The following is a 24,234-nucleotide window of genomic DNA, read 5'->3' on the forward strand; positions in this document are numbered from 1 at the left end:
AAAGTGACACCACTGTTTCCATGGAAGGGGAATAATTATCGCCTGGATCACGTTGACTAATTACACAGCTGATAAGCTTTAGAGGGAAACACTCAAAGTGGTTTTCACAGGCGGACTGACAAATAACTAAATAAATCTGTCGTCACTCACGGCGGCTGTCACTATCTGCTTCACAGCTATGATGACAGCATATGGTGTAATGAACTCTGGGAGTGAATGATGCAATCAATAACAGCATTTACAAATCACACGCAGTGGTTCACCTCGTCAGTGTTGATTCAACCTCCGCTGATCGATTACACATTTATTGGTCATAGTAACTTCATAGAAGACGTAATGTTTGCCTGTTTGGTTCATTGGATGCGTTGTATTTTGTCGCAGCATCACTTCCAACAGTGGAGTAGTTCAGGTTTGAGGTCGAGTTCACTTTTTAGGAGGAACTTCTGTCGCCAAGGATAAAATCCAACATCACAGTGTTTCTGTTGGCTAGTTGTCTCATCTCATCTTCAACCGCTGATCCGGGGTCGGGTCGCGGGGGCAGCAGCTTTAGCAGGGGACCCCAAACTCTCCTTTCCCGGGCCACATTAACGAGCTCTAACTGGGGGATCCCGAGGCGTTCCCAGGTCAGTGTGGAGATCTAATCTCTCCACCTGGTCCTGGGTCTTCCCCGAGGCCTCCTCCCAGCTGGACGTGCCTGGAACACCTCCCTATGGAGGCGCCCAGGGTTCATCCTTACCAGATGATCCTGAACCACCTCAACTGGCTCCTTTCAACGCAAAGGAGCAGCGGCTCTACTCCGAGTTCCTCACGGATGCTGAACTTCTCCCCCTCTCTCTAAGGGAGACTCCAGCCCCCCTCCTGAGGAAACACATTTCGGCCGCTTGTACCCGCGACCTCGTCGTGGTCTCACCAAATATTTACACAATGATAGTATTGATAAATAATAATCTGTAATGACTCGGCAGGTAAAGGCAAATCATGGAACAGCCAGGACAGTCTGGTAAGTTCAGAAAACCCCTTTAATGTAATTCAGTCGACTTGTATCTGGTTTCACTCCGTTTCTGTCTTCGCTTTGACACTTCCTGCCTTCTCACTGATCCGGTCTGAGGGGTAAAATAATTCAGTCTTTCCAAGTGTTATCGGACCAAATGGATCAGAGTCTTCTTTTTCTTGCGGCGCTCAAAATGGAGAAAATAGTAGTGACGGAGACGGCGACGGCGGAACCTGTGACATAAGCACAAGTTTAACTAACTCAGTTGTGATTGGCCACAGAGTGCTGACAACAGTGTGAGTCCGCCCCATGGCGAAAATGCAGTTTGATGTTACAAGTGAGTGTCAAAGGTCTGGACCCAGGCAGGTGATGCCGTCTTGAAAACCAGGAAAAGAGGAGCAAGAACGTTTTGATTACAAACTTAGCATGGAGTTTGACGTTTAACATTTAACAGACCAGAACGGTTTGATAAAAGAGTCTGTCGTGTTGCATTATGGGAAGTGTAGGACCATGGGATTGAAAGTAAGGATATCGCCTCCTTTTCATTGCTTTCAACCTTTCTTTTAAAGAAATGCTGTGTTTGAATCCTGGCTGGGGCCCTTCTGTGTGGAGTTTGCATGTTCTCCCCGTGTCTGCGTGGGTTTTCTCCGGGTTCTCCGGTTTCCTCCCACAGTCCAAAGACGTGCAGGTGTTCGGTTCATTGATGACTCTAAATCACCCGTAGATGTGAATGGTTGTCTGTCTCTGTTCGTCTCTATGTGTCCTGTGATAGACCGGCGTATACGTGTACTTGTACCCCGCCTCACACCCGATGTCAGCTGGGATCGGCTCCAGCCCCCGCGACCCCGACAAGCGGTTGAATATGGATAGATGGATGAATGAATGAATGAATACTGAATCATTTCAATACTTGCTTAACACCTGCTGGTCTCACTCCTGTTGCATGTGTGTGAATGGGGATGCAGTCTGCAGTCTGAGGGGCAGTATGATGATCGGGTTCAATGCAGGGGTTTAAATCCAGTTGCAGCCTTTTACTTTAGACTCACTCTCTCCTAGTGGATGTTACGCATACACCAACTGTAGCCAGACGATAAATGAACCCTTTTATTGAATAACAGCAGAGGCATTGTGGTCCGGTGATGAGTTCTGCTGTTGGTTGTTTTTAGTGACTTTAAAGAACTTGTATTTAACCTAAAAACACTTGTCAGCAACAACACAAGCATGATTTGCAGGATTATACAGCGACAGCAGTAGAGCTGACTGTGGGTAATAAAAACAGAAAGTTTTTGTGCAGCTACACTCAAGGCTACAGAGGAAAGGCTGTAAAACGATCTGCTCTGGGCTGCAGTCGAGTCAGTCGACCTCTTTTAAAATAAGTTTGTCTTCTGCTCAGACTGCCTTAAACGATCCTGCAAGTCTCCTGATTTCCTAATGCATCAGTGGTGTCTGTCCTCAGGAACTGGGGCAGGATGTTATGCAGGGAGAGGCGACCTGAAAGTAGGCCAGTGGGACCAGAGGTCCTAAAAAAGCAGCTGTGAATGGACTTTGTGACTGAGAAGGAGAGAAAGTAAACAAGGCTTCGGAGGGCGTGAACACACCTGTCGCAGGTCGCCGCGCTTATTGCTGAAGTGAAAATGTTGCAGGTTTTTTACGACGGAAGCAGAAAAACAAGAGTGTGCGTATTCTTACTAGCTTACCATGATGTAACGACTAAGCATTTACTGTTGTGGAGGGAGTGCGTGCAGGTCATGAGAGTTTACGGATACTCGGAGGATTCACAACCCACGACAGGGATGCCTTCAGGAACTGAGTCATGATCACCAGAGCTTCTAGTCGGGTCTTACCCAACTCAAGGTCTCTCTGAATCGATCCTTATGTGCGTCTGAAGCAGCTTTAAATGATCAAATATAAGGTGAGCGGCGCACTACGGAGGCAGGTTTTAGCCGGCTTTTCCTTCATGATGCAGGAATATCTATTCATTTCCCATCCTGTCTTTTGTGAACACGGTGTATTTTTGAGCATCGGATCATGTGTCGCCTTAGGGGCCGTCCGTACGAATGCGGGTATTTTTGTAACCGTGTGCTCCTCTGCACGGTTTGGCCTTTCATCCACGTGTCACCGCAGTTGTGGGCTCCTGAAACCCGAGTTTAGGGTAAACTCTCCAAAAAAAGTCCGGCTTTAGCGGTCACGCGTGGAAGGAAAACCGTCATTCCTGTCCGCATTGTTTGACGTCACACTGTGCGACGGTGAACAGCCAGTTGTATCCATGGAGACCTGTGGAGCGCTCGAGATGTGACCAGCTGACGGAGTTGCTGTTATGGAAGACCTCGCCGAAATACTGCCGCTATTGAGCAACTTATCAGCACTTTGTGTGTGTCTCGTACACGGCTATGGATCAGTGGTAGAGTGGAAGAGTGGGTCGTCCTCCATTTGAGAGATCAGAGGTTCGATCCCCAGCTCCCCCGGTCCACATGTCGAAGTGTCCTTGGGCAAGACACTGAACCCGGGATTGCTCCCCGTGCTGCTCACGGTTGTGTGAATGTGGTGTGAATGGTCAGATTAGATGGTCTGTTGATGTCCACTGGCATCAGTGTGTAACAGTGTGAACGGGTGAATGTGACAAACACTGTGAAAGCGCCTTGAGTCGTCAGATGACTAGAAAGGCGCTTTAGTCCATTTACAGCAACTACCACATTATCCTGAATTTTGCTGATATAAATTCATGACAGTGAGAAGTAACTCAACTTCACTGTCGGACCACACGAAGGAATCTGCCCGGCCTCTGCTCGCCATAGTTGTTTTCCCGGTATGAGTTTTTCGAGCCTTGTGATTGGCTAAAATGGACTTCCTGTTAGGAGTGCTATCGCCACCTAGGGCTTTGGCATGCACGTGACATTATTTGAGGCGGATTTTGAGGTTTCATGTGGACACAGTTGGTGTGAACTGGATTTCTTTATTTTAACCAGTGGCCATAAAAGCTCTGTTTCCTGTGGATGAGGCCTTGGGTGAATGTGCTGTGTCACGCTGTCCCAGATACTCAGAATCTTCTTGCTGATGGTCTCATTTGCGTATGAAGGTCACGTAGAGGCATCCGCATTAAAGTCAGGCCGTTTCATAACCGGTTAAAAAGTTGCTTTAAACTCCGCGGTGCCGCTTCAACCCACCCAACACCAGATTACTCAACTCTGAAATCAATCGATATGACATTATGTGGTGTGGTTCTGATGAGAGTTAATGGAAGCTCGGGCCTCCTGTAATACTCCTCGCTCCCACACTATCATCTGAAAACTAGGCTGCATTAATGGATTTTTATTTTGAAAACCAGTTTTTATTCCGCCAACACATGCATCACTGTGTCGGGACCAAGGGCAGTGCACTGACCTTTACGGGCAGAGTTCACAGCAGCTCCGCCCGCGGACCATATTAGAATACAGAGCCATACTGTTGCTGCTGCTGCTACATGCCCTTATGCACTGGCACATTTCCCAGCATGCTTCACAGAGGGAGGGAGGGAGCGGCGAGAGATGAGAGGACGGAGAGAAGGGTTGAGAACGGGGTTAAAGAAGAGAAAGAGAGGAAACAGGGGCAGTGGAGGAGGAGGTTCACGTAGAAACAAACGCACCACCGTGACACGAGGGAAGCCGACTCTCTTTGCGTGATGTTACAATACAAAAGTAGGAACCACGGGAACAAACGTCTTTTATTTTTCTCCTCTTTGTTGTTGTTGTTCTTGCTTTCTCTCTTTTCAGTGCTGCAGTGTTATTCTGAGAGGGACGCTTCAGCCCACGCACCGGCAGAGAGGGAGGGAGGGAGGGAGGGAGGGAGTGAATGGAGGGATGGAGAGATGGAGAGATGGAGAGATGGTGTGCATGTGTTATCGGGAGGGGCGGCGCTGCTGCTGCTGCGCTAACTCACCGCCTGTCGGGGGGGCTTCATGTGTTTCCTGCAAGAGAGAGTGAGGCAGGCATGAAGCAGCGAGACCGACTCCTGCGAGCACGGAGACACGTTTGTAATAACGGGGGCCGGCTATACGTTGGAAATCGATATGTTTTCATTATTGATACATAACACAAAATGGCACATGTATGCATAATGGATGAAATAATCAATTTCACACACTCTTTTAGGGCTGCAGCTAACGATTGTCTTCATTATGGATTAACCTGTCAGGCGTGTGTGTGTGTATCTAAGTCATTTCATATCTCAATAATGGTTATATATGACCATATCACATGTTTCCACTCATTAATATAAGAAGCAGCCACACGGTGAAGCCTAGTTTGAGTATTTTTCTTATTTTATTAAGAAGTTTAGTACAAAATTACAATAATGTGCAGCGATCAGGACGTAAAGAGTCGTCGTAAAGTGCTTAAATATTGCCGTAACGCACTTGGGCAGCTGTTTTTTTAACATTACAATAGAAACGATAAAGAAAAACAAATACAGCAGACATTTTATATGGTTTTGATGCTATTCAGTGCTCCTCTTATTCATAATTTATGAATTTTTTGGTGTATAAAATGTCAGATAATAGTGAAAAGTGCATTCATTCATTCATCTTCAACCTCTTGTCCCTGTCGGGGTCGCGGGGGGGCTGGAGCCGATCCCAGCTGACATTGGGCGTGAGGCGGGGTCCACCCTGGACAGGACGCCAGTCTATCACAGGACACATAGAGACGAACAGAGACAGACAACCATTCACACCTACGGGTGATTTAGAGTCATCAATGAACCGAACACCTGCACGTCTTTGGACTGTGGGAGGAAACCGGAGAACCCGGAGAAAACCCACGCAGACACGGGGACAACATGCAAACTCCACACAGAAGGGCCCCAGCTGGGATTCGCACCTGGAACCTTCTCGCTGTGAGGCGACAGTGCTAACCACCACACCACCGTGTAGCCCCGTGAAAAGTGCACTAATACATGAAAACATTTTAAGGTTATTTAAGACAGAGATGCGTCCCATGCAGTTGGAGGAGCTGGAAACAGTGTGAAAAATGTGTCCTGATGATAAATTACAAAATCAATAAATGGTTATTCATCTATTATCTTCAGCCGCTTACCCACCCCCCCCCCCCCCCCTCCCCCCGGCGTCGCAGAATAATTGGTTTTATCTAAATTGTCATTGATTCATCTCCATTAATTGGTTGATTCTGTTTGATAAATAACCACAAATAACTGTGTAAAATGATACAATATGATAAAAGTACGACAATACCGTCCCACAGTTTACACATCACAACAGAAAATGAAGCGTCACCTGGTTGTGACGCGCGGCGTAAACAAATAACTCGAGTAAAGCTTCACCCTGAGTGTGTCTCCGCTGAGAACCGTATTTTCCACATTATAAGGCGCATAGAACAGACGCTACAGTGGAGGCTGGGGTTACGTTCTGCATCCATTAGATGGAGCTGCTCTAAAGGGAACGTCAACACAACACAGTCAGGGGAGGTCGTCTTGTTGCTTCCTTCACTTCCGCACCATTGATTGGTTCATGTTAAACTCTCTGGCTGCTGCTCTATTCCCGTGTTCTACTGCGTGACTAATGGCCTTGAGTGTAAACTCTGCGTCGTAAGCGTGTCTCTTAACAGGAGCCATTTTGGGCTCTTTACACAAACACACACATGGAAATGAAACGGCACGCTTCACGCAGTCGTATATCTCAGCATGCACCGCGCGTTACTTCTTCTACGGGGGAAAATAGAGTCGGCGGCTGCTCACCGTAGTTGGAGACCTGTTGTGGCTCAATATTGGTCCATATATAAGGAGCACCGGATTATAAGGAGCACTGTCGGCTTTTGAGACATTTGAAGGATTTTAGGTGCAACTTATAGTGCGGAAAATACGGTATGTGTTTCCACGCCTGAGAGCGTTCAGTGACGGCGTAGCCCGCGTTCTCGCTCCGTACATGCCTCCTGAACCGCAGGTTGCCAGGTTGACTATGAGTGTGGCACACTGTGGCAGCGAGTCGGCAGACTGGCACCACGTCCCCGAACGTTTGAATCACTCAGGGAAGCATCGCTCATGCGTGTAGGTTTTGTAACACACAGCTCTTAAAAGAACTGCGTCCTGAAGTCCACTTCTCTGGGATCACTGCAGTTTGTGTGAATTACTTTACTCAGTAATGAAGTGCAGTTTTATTCACATGAAATATTAATGTGGTTTTTTTCTTTCCCTATTTTAAAAATGCTGTGTTGGCGGTGTTGTAATTAGTTGTTGTAATCTGCGGTTTAATCTGTTGGTTGTTTTCTTGATCAGTTGTTTGGGAAACACTGATTCACATTCTCTGACATTTCGTCGATGGAGTCTGAGACGACGTCCCTCAAATGTCAGGTTTTTTCAACACACCTCAAAGAAATTCAGTTTCCTGAGGAACAGAATAGAAATACTTTACTGATCCCAACGCTGAAACCATTAAATTAACATTTAAGAAGCTGCAGAGCGACACGGTGAAGTGGTGGTCAGCACAAGAGGGTTCCTGGTTCGAATCCCGGCTGAGGCCCTTCTGTGTGGAGTTTGCATGTTGTCCCCGTGTCTGCGTGGGTTTTCTCCGGGTTCTCCGGTTTCCTCCCACAGTCCAAAGACGTGCAGGTGTTCGGTTCATTGATGACTCTAAATCACCCGTAGGTGTGAATGGTTGTCTGTCTCTGTTCGTCTCTATGTGCCCTGTGATAGACTGGCGTCCTGTCCAGGGTGGACCCCGCCTCACGCCCAATGTCAGCTGCGATCGGCTCCAGCCCCCGCAACATCAATGTGGCTAACAGTGATTAGCTCGGGGCAGTACGCTGAAGTCATTCAAAGGTCTTTTTTAACCACTAATGCTGCTGAAAAATAACAGCAAACCTCTGCAGCAGCATGAGAAGAGTCCCTACACACAAAACAAAGCACCAACAACGTAGTTAGTGAAGCCAGAGTTTATTAAAAGAGTGTTTTAAAGACTTACCTACTGGCCCCTGTACCAGCTCCTCTCATAGTAAAGTCCATTACAGTGGATTACCAAAGTCAGTCCCAAAGGAAGGAGCCGATTGGTGCTTTGTTTTGTGTGTAGGGACTCTTCTCATGCTGCTGCAGAGGTTTTAATGCCTTCCGCGTTTGTTCCCCCGAGCTAATCAGTGTTAGCCACGTCCGGCTGTTAGCGACTCTACTGGATTTCTTTGTTAATAGTTGATTTAAAAACTGTCTTGATGGTTTATTTGTTGTAGGTAGGTGCTGAAAAAGACCATGGGATGATTTTGTGCCGGAATTACCCTTTAATAAATCGCGATACATACCCTTGCTTACAGTATCTTAGTGTCTGCTCAGTGTATCTCCATATTCGTGCCAATACACAGCCCTGACATCTATAGTGTCCCACACAGTGTAGTGCAGCCCGGTGTTGGCAGATCCTGCTGGCAGGGAGGCCGAGCAGCAGGCGTACGGGCAGCAGCACAAATCCATACGTGTGTGAAGCGCACACACAGCACGACAAATGGCCACGCTCAGCAGGACGACTGAGGGGAAGAGTGAGAGCAGAACGGGTTTATGTCGGCGCAGACGCACAGGCACGGCCGCCGGAGTGGATGCAGGCGAGCAGAGGACGACGTGCTGGACACACGGGGTACAGAAGTGTCTGGGTCATAATAAAGGTCTTAATTTGCTGCTGTAACAGCTCAGTCCCCTTTAATACAGGGCTCTGTGTCTGGTGGCAATATTTAAGAAGTGTATGGAAACTAAGGGCGCCCTCCCACTGTGCCTCCGTCCCGTGCCCCGTGCTTTAGGGTCCTTGTCCCCCCCCTCCAGGCCCGTTTGTACTCACACTACCTGGGCCTCGGAGAATGCTTCTTGCTGCCTATACGTCATCACGCCGTAACACGTCACACGCATTGATGACGTCATGGCGATGCGTGGCTTTGTTTCCAGATCTTTCCGTAGACCTCAGAGTTTTTGTGCGTCTTGTCGACTGTTTTTGAATCTTTTCATCGACCAAATCTGCAGTAAACACTCCACCTCCGCATCACACCAACGTGAACCTTTCACCGCCATTGTTGTTGTTGTTAAATGTCCGCGCATGGCCCCTCCTTCTATTTTCTATGTCCCAACAGGGGCACATAAAATGACGTGAGAGCCGCGTAGGCCTCATGCTCGTGCTGGTACAATTGCAAACGTGCTTTACAAAAGCCCACTTCTCTCAGACGGGCCGTGGACGGCCACCTAGACGCGGAGCGGTTGCACTCACACTGGTCAAACGAGCTAGGCTTTACCCATAAAACCTGTTTTCGATACAAGGAATCAAAGGTGCTCAGAAGGCTGCTTTCTTAATCACATAACTTTGTTAAAGACTATTTAACTCTATATACAATAATGTATAACTTTTACAATTAGTTAAAGAAATAAACAGGAAATACAGAATAAATAAAAGTAAAGAAAAAAGCTGAATAAACACAGTGTCAGTCAATTATGGAGCATTTAAAAGGTAATAATAAATAAATAAATAGCTAAATAAACATTTTCAGTGTTAAATAAATAATTTAAAAAAAGTAAATATATAGTTAAATAAACTTGTTCAGTATCAGTTCATTTCTGACCATTTAAATTATAAATGAATACAAATAAAATAAATGTCTAAATCACTCTGAGCATCGTTCTGCATCTCTCCGTGATTTGTTCTGTAACACAGACACTGATACTGACAGACATGTGTGTGTGTGTGTGTGTGTGTGGTTCTCCGCGGACACGTCGGTCTGGCTCTGAGGTTTGACCCACATGCACAGAGAGGACCATCCTTTAATTACACACTGATAATGACAGACGTGTGTGTGTGTGTGTGTGTGTGTGTGTGCAGGTGGTTCTCCGCAGACGCCTCGGTCTGGCTCTGAGGTTTGACCCACATGCACAGAGAGAGGACCATCCTTTAATTACACAGTGACAATGAGATACAGACCCCGTTACTGTGACCTCCGGGAGCCCAGTGTTGTCCTGAGTGCAGCTGTAAATGCGTTCACGTCCACTGTGCACCCTGGTCCGGTGTTCATGCGTCTGTGCGGTTCAGTGTTAAACTCATTAGTGGGTGAAATTACATCTTCACTGAGTGTTTCCTCAAACACCGCGCCCATGAATAAAACATGAACAGACTGGAGTGTGTGTGAGCGCACGTCTCTTCATTCATCTCTCCTGAGTGACGTGCAGTCATCGCCTCTAAATCCGGTGCGAGTGCAGCTGTTTGTCAGCGGGGGGTTCTTAATTACGACCTCTGAGGAAGCGGCTCTGAAAGGCCTCGGAGGGTCGAGGCTCGCTGGTGTGAAGCCGGGCTGTCAGGGCGGCAGAGGACGACGGGGCTATTTGGGTTTACCGGGATTCAGGAAATGGTTCCCGTCGACTCCTCGACCCTGAAAGCAGAACATCCTGTTCTCTCGTGTTCATCTCCTCCACTTACACCGACCGTGTTCCCGTAGAAGAAGAAGAAAACGCCCTTTCTGTTCTCCACCTCTTTCTCCCTTTGCCTTTCTTTCTGATGTCTTGTTGCTGCGGTTTCTGTCAGTGGCAGGTAAAGTTGTGGCTCCAGGGACTGATGTGTTTCTCTTTGTAAAGAGCCCGAGATCATTGCAGCTTTGATCATGATAATGGTCCGTCCCGTGCCCCGTGCTTTAGGGTCCTTGTCCCCCCCTCCAGGCCCGTTTGTACTCACACTACCTGGGCCTCGGAGAATGCTTCTTGCTGCCTATACGTCATCACGCCGTAACACGTCACACGCATTGATGACGTCATGGCGATGCGTGGCTTTGTTTCCAGATCTTTCCGTAGACCTCTGAGTTTTTGTGCGTCTTGTCGACTGTTTTTGAATCTTTTCATCGACCAAATCTGCAGTAAACACTCCACCTCCGCATCACACCAACGTGAACCTTTCACCGCCATTGTTTGAAATGTCCGCGCATGGTCCCTCCTTCTTTTTTCTACGTCCCAACAGGCGCACAGGACATGACGTCAGAACCGCCGTAGGCCTCGTGCTTGTGCTCGTGCTCGTACATGTGCAAACGCGCTCTACAAAAGCCCACCTCTCTCAGACGGGCCGTGGACGGCCAGCTGGCCGCAGTTATGCGCGGAGCGGTTGCACTCACACTGGTCAAACGCACTAGACTTGACCCGTAAAACCTGTTTTGGCCCGGTGCAGAAGGACAGTGTGAGTGCGCCCTTAAAGATAAATATTGTCCCTGCACCAATCAGATGGACTTCAGTTCTTCTGCTGCTTCGCTCTTCTCCTTGTTATTTATTATCCTGTGGTGTGAGACAGAGGCCAGAGGGAGCCAGGAGGAGACTACTAACCTGCTCTCCTGCAGCACATGCAAACGTTTAAGAGGCCGCTCACCTGTTCGACGCATTTACGTTTATGTAGTGTTAAATAAGAGGAAGAAACATCAGTGTTAGGAGATATTTCCCTGACAGCAGTGTTACGCTGGTCCGCGCCCAATCCTGATGCTGCTGCAGGCCTCACTCTGTACACAGGGCACACACACACACACACACACACACACACACACACACACACACAAACACACACACACACACACACACACACACACACACACACACACACACACACACAGATACACACACACACACACACACACACACATCTGTGGTCTCTTTTTCCTCTGTCCTTCTGTCAGATGAGTCCGTATGGCAGCTGTCATGTCGCCTGCTCTCTTTATATCAAAGTCAGATCACTGCTGCTCCCATCTCCTCTGTCAGCTGATGTTTGTGTGTGTGTGTGTGTGTGTGTGTGTGTGTGTGTTTGTGTGTCAGGAGCTCATATATGTGCTATACGTCCTTCAGCAGAAGCAGATTTTCAGGTTTAATCAACCATTAAAGAAGCTGTACTGAAGCTGCTCAAGGCAAAAGTACTATATAAAGTTAGCCCCGACCTCCCAGTGTGCGTGTGCGTGTGTGTGTGCGTGTGTGTGTGTGTGTGTACAGGAAGTGGCCTAAATGTCTGAGCATCACTGAACGGTGGTCTTCATTCACCTGTTTTTTTTTTTTTCTGTGGAGTTAAACACAAAGGAGCTGCAGCGTGCACTTTAGGGCGCACTCCCACTGTGTCTCCGTCCCGTGCCCCGTGCTTTGGGGTCCTTGTCCCCCCCTCCAGGCCCGTTTGTGATATGACGTCATGGCGATGCGTGGCTTTGTTTCCAGATCTTTCCGTAGACCTCAGAGTTTTTGTGCGTCTTGTCGACTGTTTTTGAATCTTTTCATCGACCAAATCTGCAGTAAACACTCCACCTCCGCATCACACCAACGTGAACCTTTCACCGCCATTGTTTGAAATGTCCGCTCACATAAAATGACGTCAGAACCGCCGTAGGCCTCGTGCTCGTAGACGTGCGCACGCTCGTGCTCGTACATGTGCAAACGTGCTTTACAAAGGCCGGCAAGCGTACTTGCACTCACACTGGTCACGAACTAGACTTTACATGTGAAACGTTATTGGGCACGGTACGGATGGACAGTGTGAGTCCGCCCTTAATGACATTACGTAACAGGACTTATGGTTATTGTAGTTCTGCGCTCATCTCATCTGCGTTGCATCAAACTGAAAACTACCTCAAAACCAACGCTGTTGGTTCGGTCGCTTGGCAAACGTCGCCGCACGTCACCAGACTGATCTGTGAGTAAACACACGTGGCTCAGAGATCAGGACGGGCTCACGAGGCTGGCGTTAGGCTTCACTCTCTAATAACAGGTCAATCCCAGAGTTCCTGATACTGATTTAAATTTACTTTGCAACGTTTTCTTCTGTCACAGTGAGATTTTGTTTTAAAATCCCTTTTTCTCTCTTAACAAACCTTTGACATCATCATCTACCCGACTGAACGCCGCCTTCTGCATGTTGTGTTGTTGTCTTGCAGGGTGGAAACTGGTGAGCGCGTGGATGTGAACCTGTGAGCGCGAAAAAAGGACACAAGCGGAAGCAGGAAGCAGGAAGCGCGGATCTCAACGGGAGCGTCCCCGCACCACATGGAGGTGTCCTGGAGGGTTTTCTCCGCCGCTCCCAAAGCCGAGGCACCTCACTAACTCTCCCTGCTCCCTTTTTCTTTCTCCACCTCCCGATGTCGTCGGGATCCGAGGCTACGCACCTCTTTCCTCTCTCGTCTGCTGTTTTGTTCTAAGCGAGACCAAAACCAGGTGCCAAACCGACTGTGTCAAGAGAAGAAGCAAAAAAAAACACTCTCCGAAACTCAACCGCCACCAAATCATCACCAGAAGAGTTTACAAATTACAGCATCCTGCGCCCCACTGAGATCATATTTCACCACATCGAAGAGATATTTTAACAAACTTTATATCCATTGTCTTCGCTCCGTGTTCGCATCGCTGCTGCTCTCAAGACGGAGACGACGATCAGTGCATTATTGGTTCAAAGTGCTTTATAAACACGTCCTCCAGCTCGTAGTTGTGTGTTGCAGAAGAGACGCGTGGTGAGCAGCGATAACTGTGCTCCGCGTCTAACCTGATAAATATAGGTTCTCCGCTGCTGCTGCTGCTGCCGCTGCCGCTGCTGCTGCTGCTGCTGTTGCTGCCGCTGCTGCTCTCTGAAAGGCTCGGAGATTCCCGTCGTCTCAGTCTGCGCTGCTGCGAAACACTTCAAACTTTGCCTATCTCATTCTTCCAGTCGTTCGTACGCGAGAGGCCTCTCGTCTGTCGTCTTCTGTTTCTTCCACGCGTGGCGCCGAACAGCCTGAAACCCCCCTTTATCTAACCCCGGTGACCTCTTCTACTTGTTTTGCATCCTTCCTTTTATTCCACGCCAACAAACAAACACACAAACAAACATGCAATCGAAAACCTTTCACTGTATTTACGTTTATCGTGGACGTTCGTGAGAACATAAACCTGAAGCCATACCGAACACCAGCCATAACAAAGACACTTTAGTCGTTTGGGGAACACGTCACGATGTTGAAGGTTCCCTCGACATCGTGAAACGCGTCAGTTCACCTTCAGGGAGTCTGAACCCCGAAAATTTCACCGTTTTCCACCAAACGCGTCTTTAACTGGATTGTGCTGAACGTGTGAGCGCGCTGTGTCGAAGTGTGGCCCACCGTGACTGCGTCGAGCTCCCGTTGCCGTCGCCCCCCGCCCCCCCCCCCCCCCCCCCCTTTCACGCGTTCCTCTGTGTCGACGGATGAATCCGGACATTTTCATGTCTGTTCTGTGGGCAGAACCTCGCTGCCCTGCTAGAACCGGGCCCAAGCCCTCCTTCGTTCTCTTCTGTTGGGCCAAGCTGAATTCAGAGCAAAGACACTCACACAAGGGCAGCCAACGCACATAGATCCTCCCGTTCCTCGCCAGTTCCTCGCTCTTGATCACTCTTCTGTGGATGCCTTGACGTGCTCGTTTGTTGAACCGACTTCTGTCCTCTAGCAGCGGCTGGAGGGACCTTTTTTCTTAAAGCTTCGACGCTGCTTAATGTTCATTTAGCAGTCACACTGTCACGTCATTTAAATTTCAAGCATATTGACCTTTACTGAGTCTCTTCCTTTAAACCTTATTAAAGGAGAAGTTTGTTTATTGGCGTATTGTGAGCGTGATGTGAAAGAAATGCAAATGTAAGTCACAGCTTGTGCCAAATTCAGACCGACTTCCTCTCTCTCGCCCGTGCGCGTAACTAAGCTGAGATCTCCGGAGCTGCCAGCACTGTTGTTTACAGACACGAGACGAACACACAGCTCTGATTCTGATTTGTTTTTTAAATAGTTTTTTCCATGTACGGTTTTACGGAACAGTTCTCCGCGCAGGACGACAGAAGTGCCAAACGCCAGAAAACACGCGACATCTGTTAAAGCTCATCAGAAGTGACAAAAATCAAAGTTTACATTCAGCGCTAAATGTTTACAGACTACATTTTCCATCGCAGTTTCTTACGTAACGTTTGTGCCATAAACGACTCCCGGGAAACTCTTCCGTAGGAGACTCTTATTGTGGCGGGGTCGTTATATGTACGAGAGTTTACAGTTTTCTCATTTTGTTTACAGAAAATGTAAAAAAGTTACTGCCTACTTTGAAGATTTTCCATTTTTTGGCCTCGAGACTGTAAAAACTGACAGACCAAAATTAAACTCCCGACACCCGCTGCCGTAAAACAGACGACGCAATCCAGATTTCTAACCGTTTCCTGTTTGGACGGTTTTTACGGGCAGTTCGTTAAGGGCCTAAAAACTCTGAAAGACCTCAATGTTTACAAAAGCTGCTTAAGGGAAGGATTTGTATCCAGAGAGAAATGTTTACATGAAGCCGGAAGAGTGAGACGCCGAACCCATTCATGAGACATCGCTCGATCTGAACCCGCCGAAAAACCCTCGCTCCCGTGCGGCGTGCGCACGAGAAGAAGGGATCGGACTTTTCATACTAAAGGTTTTTATACGCTGATCAAAAATCACAGTCGGAGCTTGATTTTTTTTCTCTCACAGTTCAAGAACTTTGTGATAAAACAATGAAACCTTCAACGCAAAGAGGGATGTTTTGCTTGTCCTTCCTTCTCCTGCTTACCTCCTGCCTCGCTGTCTCCACGGAAACCGTCACCACGGAGCGACGCGCTGTCGACAGCGACGTCAGGACTCCGCCCGGCGGCAGTAGCTCCGCCGCAGCTGGTAAAAGGAGCAACACCTTGTTCCTCCTGACCGGCTACAAGCCTCCACTGCCGCCGCTGCCCGCCGGGCCCAAAGTGGCGCCCAAAGCGGCCGAGGTGGAGGACGGAGATGATCCACCGGTCGTGGCCGAGCTCCCTCCAAAGCCCCTCCCTCAGACCATGTTGCCAAGGAACATGACGGCCGACGCCCTGAAGCCTCCGCTCGGCGCGGCCCAGGTGGCACCGCCTCCCAGACAGCTGGTGGACGTGGACGTGTGCAGGTACAGCTTCTACTTCCTGTTGTGTTGTGTGATTTTGTGAGGTTAGTTTTTGTGTATTTATTCAAATCTGTGAATGGTTAGTGCGGGGCGCTATTTTTTATAATCTGGCAGATTCACGGTAAATCAGATAGAACCAACCAACTGTATGATAAATGGACATAGCATCTCCGTCGAGGTCCGTTCTCTCAACTTGATCCAATCATCCTCGCCTACGGGAGTCTCCATCTTGTCACTTTGACTCGACCTCATTTCCTCTGACCAAAAAAGGGCATGTATGTGACATTGGGGGGGAGGGGCATACGTCCATCTGGCTGACGTTTACCTCCGAGGAGAAGTGAGGGCCAGAGGCTAGCTGTCACTCAAGAGGCCACGCCCCTAATTATTCATAAACTTTAACCTCCAATAAAATAAAAACTATCCCCTCCCCCTCAGTGTTGTCATGGAGATCTGAGCTAAACACACAGACTAGAATGTTCTTTTGTCCTTAAACAGGTTTAATGATGCTGTGTAAACGGCCTGTTTAACATGGGGCTCAATGAGAAACTGCTCTGTTATGAAACCGGCCCCTAGAGGACACTCAGAGAACTGCATGTTTTGGCACTTCCTGATTGGATCAAACAGGAAGCTGGGGGCGGGGCAACAACAACAACAACATTTACACACAGATCACAATATCACATATCACAATACAGCACGCGTTGTAGTAATTTAATAAATAAATAGTCCGTATGAAAAATCCACATGGTAAAGCCGATTTTCGTTTACTCCAGTGTGAATTAAATACTGAGTTTTTTCCTCAATTGTTTAATAATTTTAGTGCAAAATGAACAAAACAGGTTCAAGTGAAGTTAAAGAGAAAACATTAATATGTTTTATAGCTACACACTGACTCTTTACAGTTACTGTTTACAGTTAGTATCTGTTTATTATCCATTTACATGAAGTTATTTGTCTCGATATACGATTTAATTACGATACAGTTCCATTTAAAGGTGATACATTATCATATAGACTTATCACCCAGCCCTAACAAGAATGTTTTACGAGATTCAGACCAACATCTCAGGGCGCACTCACACTGTCCTTCCGCACCGGGCTAAAACCGTTTTTACAGCTAAAGCCTAGTGCGTTTGACCAGTGTGAGTGCAACCGCTCCACGCATAACTGCCGACAGCTGACCGTCCACGCCCGTCTGAGAGGGGTGGGCTTTTGTAGAGCGCGTTTGCACATGTACGAGCACGAGCACGATGCCTACGGCGGTTCATGTCATGTCATGTCATTTATATGCGCCTGTTGGGACATAGAAAATAGAAGGAGGGACCATGCGCGGACATTTAACAACAACAACAATGGCGGTGAAAGGTTCACGTTGGTGTGATGCGGAGGTGGAGTGTTTACTGCAGATTTGGTCGATGAAATGAAAAACAGTCGACAAGACGCACAAAAACGCCGAGGTCTACGGAAAGATCTGGAAACAAAGTGACGCATCGCGATGACGTCATCAATGCGTGTGACGTGTTACGGCGTGATGACGTATAGGCAGCAAGAAGCATTCTCCGAGGCCCAGGTAGTGTGAGTACAAACGGGCCTGGAGGGGGGACAAGGACCCTAAAGCACGGGGCACGGGACGGAAGGACAGTGTGAGTGCGCCCTTAATAAGTATGTTAACATATCCGTCACTTAAAGGGACTTTAGCATGAACTAGAGTCGAGGATCGGTGTCCTCAGCTGAAATGGAGACGCCTTTATGGTGAGAGGGGACACAGTCCAGGTAAAACCAGATCAGATCCACACTAAAGCACTGGTGGGTTAAAAACCTGTAAAGACCAAATGATGAGCCTTTGGTGTGCTGTATGAAGCCGGCTACGGTTCCCAGCAGAGGGGCCGCGGCGCCTTTACGGCTCACGTGGACTTCCATCTGCGCGCTGATCAAAACTGGACGACTCTTCTCCTGCAGCAGCTCTGATCTCCATCTCACTGGAGCTTATATCTCTGCACTGAGAGGCGTCTTGCTGTTGCTAGGCAACATGTAATCAGCTCTAAATCAGTGGTGTGCAGGCGAGCCACACGCACACGTACACACACACACACACACACACACACACACACACACACACACACACACACACACACACACACACACACACACACACACACACTCACACACTCTATCGACAGCAGCTCTGTTCAGGCAGAGCAGCACCAACAGTAATAACAGACAGATCTGAAAATGACATTTTCTCACTCGCGCTCGTTCGTTGTCGTCTGTAAGATGACGTCATCGCCGTGGCAACAGCTCTTCCTCTATTTCTGGTTCGACAACGCCCGACCTTTCACCCTGAGCTCTTCCAACTGCAACACAGTCATGGTGACGAGAGCGGGATTTCAAACGTAAGAAGTCGACGGCCACCACTGTTGTTTACAGACACACACACACACACGCACACACACACACACACACACACACACACACACACACACACACACACACACACACACACACACACACACACACACAGCTCAAATACTGATTTCTAGCGATAGGCCGATACATTGGCCAGCAGATATTACATTGCATTATGGTGTATTGGTTAGCACTGTCGCCTCACAGCGAACGGTTCGAATCCCGGCTGGGGCCCTTCTGTGTGGAGTTTGCATGTTGTCCCCGTGTCTGCGTGGGTTTTCTCCGGGTTCTCCGGTTTCCTCCCACAGTCCAAAGACGTGCAGGTGTTGGGTTCATTGATGACTCTAAATCACCCGTAGGTGTGAATGGTTGTCTGTCTCTGTTCGTCTCTATGTGTCCTGTGATAGACTGGCGTCCTGTCCAGGGTGGACCCCGCCTCACGCCCGATGTCAGCTGGGATCGGCTCCAGCCCCCCCCCCCCGCGACCCCGACAGGGACAAGCGGTTGAAGATGAATGAATGAATATTATTTGCGTTTTTGAGGTGTATCGTATCGGCTGAGGCGGGCTGCTCCGTTCCCCGATATTTTTGTCCCGTCGTTATTTACAGACAGGCGTCCGCAGGCAGCTCCGTGTTGCTGGAGGCGCCTTTTTTTAAGTTCCTTATTTTAAATTGAGACTCGTAACACATGTTTTAATCATTGTGTCATTTTTATGATGTACATTGAGGGAGCAAAGGTAGTATCTGTTGTGTGTGAAGGACTGACACGCACAGACGTTTCGCTTCAGAACATCAACTGCCTTTTACTTCAGACTCATGTCTCCATACATGACTTCCTTGTTTACCGTTTTCACGTAACATCCCATAATACTCAGTCTCTTAAAGGTCCCTTAACCCCTATTTAGCAACATACAGCAAACCCCATGTATCGCAGTGTGACCATGTTATTAGAACATAACAGTATCGGCTCCAAATATCGTCTCAAGTAAATCGTCAGTCCGTGTCGGTCATCGGCGAAGGCTCATGATAAAAAAAATCGGTATTGACATCGGCCCTTAAAACCCCACCTCGGTCGATCCCTGCTGATTTCATAATGATGATTTTACATCAACAGGAGAACAGAAGAGCCGAACTCACACCAGAAACCCTCCAGCCTGTGCGGTGTGGGGCGGCTGCAGCCTCCCTTATGCGTGTGCATGTGGAGCGAGTGAAGATGCTGCGGGCTGTGAGCGTGTAGGCTGTAGTCACTGCTGCTGCATTAATGAACCGGATCGTTTAACTGCACCGTCACGGACGCACTTTGATTTGGTTTATCTTAATGTGGGATGTTAAAACACCCACGACGTTGCTCTGCCGCGTCACATTTCCTCTGGTACAACGTGACGCAATGTGAGCTCTTTACTTTAGACCGTACTCACTTTGTAACCAGTTCTGCGTAGCCTTTACCTGTCGGAGGTCCTGTAGCTGCGTAAAGACAGCGAGGAGCCGCAGTAGATGTGTGCGTGGACACCGTGGTCCGTGCAGCAGCTTCGGATGAGTGTAACGCTGCACAGGGTCGGAGTGGGACACAAAAATCCACCGGGACAGTTCTGACTGCAACCCCTGTGTGCGTGTGTGCTTGCAAGTGTGTGTGTGTGTGTTCTGTCATTGTCCATTCCCATTTCAAATGACTTCTCTCAGGGCGCACTCACACTGTGCGTCCGTCCCGTGCCCCGTGCTTTAGAGTCCTTGTCCCCCCCTCCAGGCCCGTTTGTACTCACACTACCTGGGCCTCGGAGAATGCTTCTTGCTGCCTATACGTCATCAAATCTTTCCGTAGACCTCTGAGTTTTTGTGCGTCTTGTCGACTGTTTTTGAATCTTTTCATCGACCAAATCTGCAGTAAACACTCCACCTCCGCATCACACCAACGTGAACCTTTCACCGCCATTGTTTGAAATGTCCGCGCATGGTCCCTCCTTCTTTTTTCTACGTCCCAACAGGCGCACAGGAAATGACCTCAAAACCGGCGTAGGCCTCGTGCTCGTACACGTGCGCACGCTCGTGCTCGTACACGTGCAAACGTGCTTTACAAAAGCCCACCTCTCCCAAACGGGCCGTGGACGGCCAGCTGGCCGCAGTTATGCGTGGAGCGGTTGCACTCACACTGGTCAAACGCACTAGGCTTTACCCGGAAAACCTGTTTTGGCCCGGTGCGGAAGGACAGTGTGAGTGCGCCCTCAGTCTGTGCTGCTTTACAGTCGGACAGTTACAATGACCACGACAGCGTCTGTGTCAGCTGCTTTAATGTCCACTGAAACAAACCACTCATGATCGGAGGTGATCAGTGACCCAGACCGGGTTTTAAGCTCTTAAAGACGTGAAATAAAGTGATGAATGTCTTGAACTGTGTTCCCCAGGGGTTACTACGACGTGATGGGGCACTTCGACAGCACCTTCAACTGCTCCAAGGGCAGCTACATCTACTGCTGCGGCACCTGCCACTACCGCTTCTGCTGCGAGCACCAGAGGAACCGGCTGGACCAGGAGTCCTGCAACAACTACCACTCCCCCGTCTGGGCCGACCCGCAGGTGCCCGTCACCGTGAGCGCCGGCAACAAGCCCGACCCGGACTTTGAGACGCTGCAGCAGCAGAACAGCAGGTCCGAGTCTAAACAACAGAGAGAGAGAGAGATGAGAAACATCACAGCGGCAGAGTGACACAGAAAACACAATCAAAATAACATTTTAGACGTTAATACTCTCCCTCTCTCTCTCAGCACGGCGTACGTGATCGGAGGTGTGATCTCCTTCACGCTGGTGGTGGCCGTGGGCGTCAGGATCGCCTTCAGCAAGGTGGCACGTCGACCCCGCAACCGGGACATCAACATGCCCAGGTGAGACCACGGGGACAGGTGCGTGGGGTTGATTTAGACGCACAACAGAGAGCATCAGTGCGCAGAGCTGAGCGAGTCCATACCAGACAGGACGCTGTAACACTGGAAGCATATAACAATCATAGACGGACTACCGCATGGGCAAAGTGGGCCCCAGAGCAGATAGGGGCCCTGGGCATTCAGAGGCATTCAAAAGAAGCGGGAACTCGGCGGTGGATCTGTAGTGGTTGCTTCCCCTGCTGTAGTGGTTGCTTCCCCTGCTGTAGTGGTTGCTTCCCCTGCTGTAGTGGTTGCTTCCCCTGCTGTAGTGGTTGCTTCCCCTGCTGTGGTGGTTGCTTCCCCTGCTGTAGTGGTTGCTTCCCCTGCTGTGGTGGTTGCTTCCCCTGCTGTAGTGGTTGCTTCCCCTGCTGTGGTGGTTGCTTCCCCTGCTGTAGTGGTTGCTTCCCCTGCTGTAGTGGTTGCTTCCCCTGCTGTAGTGGTTGCTTCCCCTGCTGTGGTGGTTGCTTCCCCTGCTGTAGTGGTCGCTTCCCCTGCTGTAGTGGTTGCTTCCCCTGCTGTAGTGGTTGCTTCCCAGCCAGGTCGAGGAGGATGTTATAAAAGACCACCACTGGCCGGTCCGTCTTCCGTACCGCCTTTGACAGAGTCAGCGCCTTTGCGTGCATGCGCACTGTTTGCATGTGTTGGCAGGGGGCCTTGGTGAGTTTGTGTCCAGGGCCTGTTGTCGTGATAATCCGTCTATGATAACAATATAGTATATATATATATATATTAGAGATGCACCGGTCCGATACCTGGATCAGATATCTGCTCCGATATAATTGCTATAAACAATAAACAATAATAATATATACAACAAAATATGCAAAATATACTATAACAATAATAATATATACAAAACAAACAAATGCAGTAGAGAGAGCAGAGTTCTCAGTCAGGCAGAGGTGACAGGACAGAGTTGTTATACACAGTGATGGATTGTGGCAGGAAAGACTTCCTGTATCTGTTGCTATGACAGCGAAGCTGCAGCAGCCTTTTATATCTGTATATTTATTTATATCTGTGGATAAAATGTTTATGTCAAGCCTGACGCCTTCACTCACACGGACGGGTTTACGCTTCATTCATTCATCAGCAGGATCGGATCGGTACCAGGTATCAAGTACCAGGTATCAGGTCTCAGGTACCAGGTCTCAGGTCTCAGGTACCAGGTCTCAGGTATCAGGTATCAGGTACCAGGTACCAGGTACCAGGTACCAGGTATCAGGTACCAGGTACAAGGTATTAGGTATCAGGTACCAGGTACCAGGTATCAGGTCTCAGGCACCAGGTACCAGGTATCAGGTACCAGGTACCAGGTATCAGGTACCAGGTATCAGGTACCAGGTATCAGGTATCAGGTACCAGGTACCAGGTACCAGGTACCAGGTACAAGGTATTAGGTATCAGGTACCAGGTATCAGGTCTCAGGCACCAGGTACCAGGTATCAGGTATTAGGTATCAGGTAACAGGTCTCAGGTCTCAGGTACCTGGTACCTGTTATCAGGTACCAGGTACCAGGTACCAGGTCTCAGGTATCAGGTACGAGGTATGAGGTATCAGGTACCAGGTATCAAGTATCAAGTGTCAGGTGTCAGATGTCAGGTATCAGGTACCAGGTACCAGGTATCAGGTATCAGGTATCAGGTACCAGGTATCAGGTATCAGGTCTCAGGTACCTGGTACCTGTTATCAGGTACCAGGTACCAGGTACCAGGTATCAGGTACGAGGTACGAGGTATCAGGTACCAGGTATCAGGTATCAAGTATCAAGTGTCAGGTGTCAGGTGTCAGGTACCAGGTCTCAGGTACCAGGTACCAGGTTTTCTCTCTCTGACTCTCCCTGACCGTTTGTCCTTCTCTCCATCCGTCCGTCCGCTGCTGCGTCAGGTCGCTGGTGGACATCCTGCGTCACCAGTCGAGCCCGGTGCAGCCGGGGGAGAGGAACAACACCGCGGGGCTGACCACCACCACCTCCGACGGACGGACGTCCAAAAACCTCTACACCCCCATCCTGCAGAGCAAAGACAACCGCAGTAAGTGACGCACGTTCATGCCGAGGCAGCGGAAATCGCGCTCGTTGGTGGTCACGTTCAGGTGAAATTAACGCCGTCACGTCCCCGTCGATTCGCTTTCATTCAAATCTCAGCGTCAGTTTCACATTAGTTTCAAAATGAAGCCACATCAGTTCATCATCTGCAGAAACTCTGTCTCATAATCCTTTTAAAATGCGTTTAATGCGGATTATATTTAATTTATTCTGCATCTAGAAGGGAAATCTTCCAGATTCAGTGACATGTTTGATGTGTTGCGCCCACGTCGGTATCTACGGTAACGCTTCCTCATGAACACGGAGTGAAATTCATATTGTTTCTGAGGGGAATTTACACACAACCTGGCAACGTCAGCCCCCCGTATTCATTTGAATGGTGGTGGGGGATAAAGCAGCGTGAAGTGGAAACATTTTGGAGAAACGCAACTCGCCGTCACGTGGCGGTGGTGACGTCCCCAGTGATCTGGTCCGTTCTGTGGGGAGAGAGTGACGGAGCGGGTGAGCGAAGGGAAGCGGTGAGAATTTGGCTACGCTCACACCTCGGTTACAAGTGACTTGAATCCAATTTTGCCGCTCATATGTGATTTGCTTTTGACCGTGTGAACAGCACAAGTCGCAATGAATCTGACCGTTACGAATCCGAATTAGGCCATTTGTGACTTCCTGTTTGGCTGAGATGGAGTTGACACGCGCCTGCTCCAACAACGTTTGATAATTCCCCATTTCAGGACCCGAAAGTCACAGCAAAGAGTCATATTCATCTCGTTTGATGGATACACCACTGAAATATGTGGACGTATGCGACCCCACGGACTGTAAAAGACCAGGGAGCGAAGGCTAGCCCCGCAGACGAGGTAGGCGGCGAGATTAGTATGCTATTGCTCACCTCTGGGCAGAGCACCGCACTGCCCTCTCTGCCGCGTTCAAAGCCCTCTGCGTTGATCTGAAGGCCTCCATCTCAACGCTCGAAGCAAAGCTGGACCACGTCCACG

General features: G+C 49.0%; 1 protein-coding gene across 1 annotated transcript in view; it reads left to right on the forward strand.

Moving 5' to 3' along the window:
• Positions 1-15,458: 15,458 nt before the first annotated feature.
• The window catches only part of LOC310956158 (protein shisa-7-like), a gene marked incomplete at both ends in the record, with an annotated part of 19,717 nt that continues 10,941 nt past the window's right edge, over positions 15,459-24,234 (forward strand). Inside the window, 4 exons of the mRNA XM_083926300.1 lie at positions 15,459-15,874; positions 20,676-20,918; positions 21,036-21,152; positions 23,080-23,225. Coding sequence (XP_083782426.1) covers positions 15,459-15,874; positions 20,676-20,918; positions 21,036-21,152; positions 23,080-23,225 — 922 coding nt within the window. The remainder of the gene's footprint in view (positions 15,875-20,675; positions 20,919-21,035; positions 21,153-23,079; positions 23,226-24,234) is intronic.

The sequence above is a fragment of the Echiichthys vipera genome (genome assembly GCF_963691815.1).
Source record: "Echiichthys vipera genome assembly, chromosome: 13".
NCBI classification, from domain to species: domain Eukaryota; kingdom Metazoa; phylum Chordata; class Actinopteri; order Perciformes; family Trachinidae; genus Echiichthys; species Echiichthys vipera.